The sequence below is a fragment of the Pan paniscus genome, chromosome X, assembly GCF_029289425.2.
Source record: "Pan paniscus chromosome X, NHGRI_mPanPan1-v2.0_pri, whole genome shotgun sequence".
NCBI lineage: Eukaryota > Metazoa > Chordata > Mammalia > Primates > Hominidae > Pan > Pan paniscus.
The window spans coordinates 102,860,895-102,867,625 of record NC_073272.2 but is presented as its reverse complement, the minus strand read 5'-3'; the positions used below and the strand labels follow the sequence as shown (position 1 = coordinate 102,867,625).

The 6,731-nt window shown below is 42.5% G+C and overlaps 1 protein-coding gene across 2 annotated transcripts; it reads left to right on the top strand.

Annotated features, from left to right (window-relative positions):
* Positions 1 to 201: 201 nt before the first annotated feature.
* TCEAL8 (transcription elongation factor A like 8) lies at positions 202 to 2,411 on the top strand. 2 transcript variants are annotated; one of them, XM_008973026.5, is made up of 3 exons: positions 202 to 335; positions 736 to 808; positions 1,396 to 2,411. In XM_008973026.5, the coding sequence occupies exon 3, from the start codon at positions 1,434 to 1,436 to the stop codon at positions 1,785 to 1,787; it is 354 nt and encodes a 117-aa protein (XP_008971274.1). In that variant the 5' UTR covers positions 202 to 335; positions 736 to 808; positions 1,396 to 1,433; the 3' UTR covers positions 1,788 to 2,411. The 2 variants fall into 2 exon arrangements, with proteins under 2 accessions (XP_008971274.1, XP_008971275.1); XM_008973027.4 differs by lacking the exon at positions 736 to 808 and having other exon boundaries at positions 210 to 335.
* The last annotated feature ends 4,320 nt before the right edge of the window (positions 2,412 to 6,731 follow it).

The following is a 6,731-nucleotide window of genomic DNA, read 5'->3' as shown; positions in this document are numbered from 1 at the left end:
GATTCCTCAAAGAAGGAGAAATGGTCGATTACCCCTAAAAGGCTGATCCTCCTGGTAATCTGAGAAAGGCGAATAAATACTCCAGGGCGAAGATAACAGTTTATTGTCTCCGATTGGCAAATACGAAAAAAGATTGACAGTATCAAGTGGAGGGAACGCAGCGGGCGGGCTGCAGTGTTAATGGGAGGGGTAACTGGGGACTCGAGCTCAGTGATGACGCGACTCTCACGTGACCAGGAGTCGACGTGTGCAGAAGTCCTTATAGTCCAGGGCCTGTTTCCCTGTAGCAGCTCCTTATTGCTGGAGAAGGAGAAAAGTGCCCAAGATCCTTTCAGGTTAGTATAAACGTGGGCGCTGACTTGGAGACCCTGGGGTCGAGGAGGCCGAGAGCAGAAAGCAAGTGGGGCCGGCACTGCTTTCCCCACTTCTGTTCCGCCAAACTCCCATTTTGTGCAGGAAATTTGGGGCTGTTTGGTGGGGGATGGCGGGTGGAGAGAGAGAAGGGTAGCTAATTAAGGGTCCTGAGAGAGAGACATAGAAACTGTTTGGAAGAAACTTGCTTTTCCTACTCCCTGCTTGCAGAAAAACGGTGGGCACGGAGGAGGGCGGGGTTGCCATAAAAGGAGGGCGAGGATGAGGACATGGGAAACTTTACACCAACATGGCCTAGAATCATGAAAGGGACCCGTGATCCAGGTACTAGTCTGCTCACCAAACACTCCCATCTGTCTGCAGGATATTTGGCTTTTTGGGCGCGACACAAATCGAGGTGAGGGAAGAGAGAGGAAAATCCCCTGAATCCCTGCAGGTCAGTTTTTGTAAAGGTGCAATTGCTTCAGGTCTCTTTGGGTGGGGGTGGAAGTGTGAGTGACACCAAAGCACATCCTGGGGTCGCAGCAGCCCCTCCCCATCCGGATTAAGTGCCAGAGGCCGGTGCCGAGCCTGCAGCGGAAATGAGGCGGGGGAGGAGGAGGCTTAAGAGACGCTGAAGGGGGAGGGGAGGCCAGAGACTGGACCAGCCGTCTCAGGTGAGAGGCTGGAGGTTGAGAGGGCTTGGGAAAGTCTGAAGGGCGGGAGTGTTGGAGACCAGAGGCGGGAGAAGGGTTAATTGCTTCCGTACTGCTCCCATTTCAGTATTAGGAGAGGCTTGTAGCAGAGCCTGCTGGGAAGATGGTGGGCAGGAGCAGGAGGAGAAAGATGGAGCTGGAACGAAAGGGGGCGGGAAGGGAGGTGGAGTCAGGGGAGTTCTGAGCCTGAGGATCCAGCTTTCTCTAGTTGGAAAACTTTTGACAATTAGGGTACTGAGTCAAAAAAGGCCAGTCGCTATGGGACCCCATATTCTGACTGCTGGTCTGTTTGCCTGGAATCTAGTAGTTTTGTTTCCTTGTTTTCTAGGATTAATTTATTCAAAAAGGAAATAAAAAATACTCAATATGCAAAAGTCTTGTGAAGAAAATGAGGGAAAACCACAGAACATGCCAAAGGCCGAGGAAGATCGCCCTTTGGAGGATGTACCACAGGAGGCAGAAGGAAATCCTCAACCTTCCGAAGAAGGTGTAAGCCAGGAAGCAGAAGGAAACCCCAGAGGAGGGCCGAATCAGCCTGGCCAGGGATTTAAAGAGGACACACCCGTTAGGCATTTGGACCCTGAAGAAATGATAAGAGGAGTAGATGAGCTTGAAAGGCTTAGGGAAGAGATAAGAAGAGTAAGAAACAAGTTTGTGATGATGCATTGGAAGCAAAGACATTCACGCAGCCGTCCTTATCCTGTGTGCTTTAGGCCTTGAATTCATTTTTGCCTAATATTAAAATCTGGCCCCAGCTTTCTTTCTGTTAGCATTTTCTGATGTATCTTTGACCTCCATTTTACTTTTAATCATCTGATGAAATTTTGTTTTAGGTAGTTTCCTTGGTACCAGCATCTCATTGGATTTTGACCCATTTTCCAGGTCTATTTTTCAATTGGAAACTTTCACACATTTGCATGGGAATATGTTCATTCCATGTTGTAAAGTAAAACACAACAGGTTATGGCAAAGCAGCATATTTAATATCAGCTCACATATGTAGGATAAAATTCCAAACTTTGTGTGTGTGCGTGTGTGTATACATACATCCATATAACATATATCACAAACTTAACCAAGCTTATTTCTGTGTGGTGTGAAATTTTATTTGTTTTCTTCTTTTTGTTCTTTTTGCTTATATGTACTTTTTAATGAACACGTGTCTCACACACAAAAAGAATTAAGGATTTTTTTTACAAGTAAGAGTCAAATAATTTGCAACCAGCTTATGAGGGCAATGGGGGCACCTAAACTCTTGATGAAAGAACTTTAAAAAGAAATGTAAACCTCAAATTACCTCTGGATCTCTTAGCCAGAGGAATAAACTGGCAATTATTACAGATACACACGTTTAAGACTCAGTCTTTTCATGGGGAAAATATTTGCTTCACAGGGCTGCAGTGGGGAAGAAATGAGGCAGTAACAGCTGTGCTCAGTGAGATCTTGTTCCCATCTGTGCATACGGAATCCCAACCCACTATAGAAGCACCAATATTTAAGGGAGGGCCTGGCATGATGCAACTTGTACTCAGGATCAAGTCCAGTAGGCAGAGGTGGGGGCTTCCCTATCAGTCCTCTGCTATTGAACCCTGTCTCTTCCCCTGGGTCCTGCCATGCCTGCCCAACACTGCTGCCTCTTCTGCTGAGTGCTGTGCTCCCTGCTGGCCCCACTACTGCTGATGCACTGCAGTCCTTGAGGGCCAAAACCCCACCGAGTTCCCTGGAGTCCTCAGTAGGTTGAACTTTCACTGTCTTCTAAAGCTTCTCTCTGCTTTATAGTGACACTTAACACAGGTGGGACTTCTCTAGGGTTGCTTGGGCCACAAGGTCTTTCAGAGCCCTTAGCAAAATAACCCTTCTGTTTTCAATCACAAGACGCTTCTTCTCCATAGGAGTCAGATGTGATGACTCCATTTGGGATTTGTACTGGGGTATAAGTTTGAGTCAAAGACATGTTGTAATCACAGTTTTTGCTCTAAGTCTAAGGAATGAGGTTTTGTCCTCGTGGGATGATCTCTTCCTGAAGGCTCCTGGGCAGGCCTGACTTACTGGTTCAGAAGACTGCTGGGGAACATATATAAATTGCACAAAGTGATGCAGGGAACAGATCTAAGGAACAGTCCCCTTAATTCCATCTCTTCTGTTGACCTGTGGTTAAAAAAACTTTCAAAGTCAGTAAGAACCTTGTAAATGTACTTGAAGTAGAATGCTACTATATAAATGTTAGAGATTATATTTCCCCTGTAGAACAAGCAAAGACTGTCTCTTCCTCTTGGTATCCCACATATGAATACTTGTATGTGTTTAACTGGCACATTGTGTTTTAATATTTAATTGATTTTTTGATTGCTACTAAGAGCTAGTAGGTTTGTCCAAATTAGGTTACTCGCTGAATAATCTACAAGTCTTTATTTCTCTAGAGTTATGACAAGCAATTCCAAGAAGAAACAGGGCAGAGAATTGATTGTACTCTAAATGTTTTATTGTAAAAGTATCTCACATAATCATCTGCATCAGAATCTGCTGGGGAGCATCTTGAAAATGCTGATGTCTGGGCCCCACATAAGGCCCACTGACCCACATTCTGGAGGTAGACTGTAAAATTATAGCTTGCAAACTCCTCCAGGTGATAATGATATGGACTGAAGAATGAGAACCACTAGTAATACAGTATGCTTTTCATTATTACAAATATTAACTATAAAATAATTGGCAGGAAATCTTGGTGAATGCTTACTGACATTCAGGAAATAGAAGGCCTATACAAGCATTTATTGTTTTAAGTATGAATTTTTAAAGGAAAAGATGGACACATCTATACATAAAATTTAAAAGGTTCGTGTTAACAAAGACAAGATAAAAAGCTAGGGGGAGGAATGTAACATAAGATGCCTTTTTATTGACTGAACACCATGTTTAGCCATGCATTGCCTCCTTCCAATATGAGTAAAATGTATCAGAAATAAATTCAAAATTCTCTTTTAGTAATCATCTCAAAAAATAATTGAGCCAACCCTGCGCCCTTGGCTTTCTTCTGTTTCTATTTTTTCACTGTATGATGTCATTTGCAGGGAATCTTCATGTCTCCAGACCATTCTTCAAGGTGATGGCAGCCTGATAGGCGCTAGTCAAACTAGAATTCTAGCTGGAGTGAGATAAAGTTCCAGGTTCACCGGAACCAGTTTTACGAGAAAGGATAAATCCTCCGCACAGCCCCCAGAGGGTGGTGCTCAGACAGGATGTTAAAGGGTTGGCCCAAGCAACTCTTCTGACTTTGTCCCTCCACTCCAGTCTGCAGCAGGTACTAGGCTCTCCTAAGGCTAATGGCCAGGCTATCCTGGACATACACATGTGGAGGAGGATGACTGTCCTATTTCAGGTCAGAGCACTTTGCCTTTCCCTCCTTTTCCCTTTCTCTTCTGGGGAACATTTTGTAGGGGAAAAGAAAAAGCTCCATAACTTCCCAGTTGAAAACATTGGTTGGGATAATCTTTGAGCAAGCAAATGTCTGAACAGGTCTGAACAGGTCTGACCAGGTAACTTGGGGTTGAAGCAGAAGGGGCTGACCCTTCTCTCAGAGTTCGGTGAAGTAGCCCACAAGACAACTGGGGCAAAAACAGAGTTAGACAGCACACAAAACCTCACCCATCCCTCTCCCACCCACCTTGCACAGACTCCCAGAAGGGCCTCGATGTGCCCTGGCCTGTTTGGTTGGTTCTGCAAGGACTTTAGCTCTGTGTCTTCCTGGTGCAGTGCATCTGATGCCTGAGCCAGCCCAGGCCCTGAAGCACAGGAGACCCCAGGTAAAGGGAACTTGCAAAGACATGTGGTCTTATAACTCAGGAGAAAACGGGTGTCCCCTCCTATCTGAAAACCCACATGCACTGCAGGCCCAGCTCACGACTTAGGGGTCAGGACAGTCAAACTGAATTGGTGTGAAGATGCCTTTTTAAGGCGTTGATCATGCAGAAAGTAATCCAACTATGAGCCTTGCTCTTTAGGTCTGTCATCTGAGGAAACATTACCAAATTTCTGACAGCCTAAAGGATTGTTTGAACAATAAGACAAAGATGAATTTCAAATCCTTGGGTTTAGGAAGGAAAAAAGTGATTTAAGTATATGGCCGTAGTGTCGGATAAACCTGGGTTCCAATTTGGGCTCTTCTCCTTATTGGTATGTGACCTTGTATAAATTATTTATCCTCTTTCTTGGAGGATAACTACCTTCTGAGAGACCTGGCCATTCATGTAGCCCCCAGACATAAGACTCTTAGGTCAAACAGAAAATGTCCTCTCTACCACCATCATTGCTGTCAACAGCATCATCATCATCATCATCATCATCATCATCAAGGGATGGTGTTCAGTGAATATTCAATGGATTCTGGTTGGGGACAGGTCACATAATGAGAAGATTTGACATAATCAGTTACTTTGCCCTGGAAGTCCGTCATCTAAAAGGGTGGACCCAATATAATAGCAAAAGAATTGGATTTCCTGCTCATAAGAAGTGTGAGGTCAAATTGGTTCATTCATTTATAAAATGAGTATGACCATATATAACCTACAAGACCGTATTGTGAGAAGTAAATGCAGAAAACTGTATGAAATGCCTGGCATATAATAGGCCTTCAGAGAATGTTAGATCCGCAGTCATCATTATCTCAGCGTCATCGTCATCATCATTGTCATCAGATGATATTAACATAATACTCAAATAGGAACTGAAAAAGTCTGTGCTTTCTTGACCCCATGCCAACCTTCTAAAGCAAAAGCCTAATCTCATTCCTTTCATCCAATCTTCTTTCTTGCATAAAAGAAGCAACTTTTATATAAGCTAAATATAATAATGGTCATTCATTTGGAATTGAAAAACAATAATTGAATTCTATAAATATTTACATTATTTATGCACTCCGATGCTGTTTCTTTATTGTAGGATGAGAAAAAAAATTCCCTCCACATTTCCATTTTATTTAGTTACCTGCCAGAAAAATTTCAAATCATGAGGAAAAATCTTAACTATCATGAATTGCAAAATATAATATAGAAATATATCATTAACATGGAAAAAACCTGCTTCAGAACACACAGACACAGACACACACACACACAGTTTAAGGATAAATATCAAAATACTTGAAGTGGATATTTCTAGGTGACATTATTATAGGAAATTTATAGTTTCATCTTCATCCTCTGTATTTCCAGTTTTATTTTTTTCAGTGAGCGTGTGGAGCTTTTATAATTAGAAAAATAGTCATAAAGTTGAAAACAGTATAATTCCGTTTCTCCTTTTGCTTTAGCTGATATAGGGGCTGTTAGCTCTTCCAATTCGTCATTTGCTACCTGTTTCATCTTACTTCTAAGAATAACCTGGTAAAGTGTCAGATTTCTGTGGGTCCTGGCTAAGAAGCTTCCCCTCTCTATACTATCTGCTTGCCACTTTCCCTTGTCAACTAAATTTATGCTGCAGTTCTGTCTTTGGTCACATGGTGGCAATTCATAACTACTTTCTAAATATTCTCCAATAAAGTTATGTTAATTTTCAAAAATATACAGTAGTAATAAACATAAATTTCAAAGACCATTATGAAACTGATTTCCAGCACTACTTTAAAAATATGTAAGTGTAGAGAAATAATGGAAGGCTATGCCTTTGGTT

Coding starts and splice junctions, on each gene's coding strand:
- TCEAL8 (XM_008973026.5), top strand. CDS start 1,434: ATGCAAAAGTCTTGTGAAGAAAATGAGGGAAAACCACAGAACATGCCA.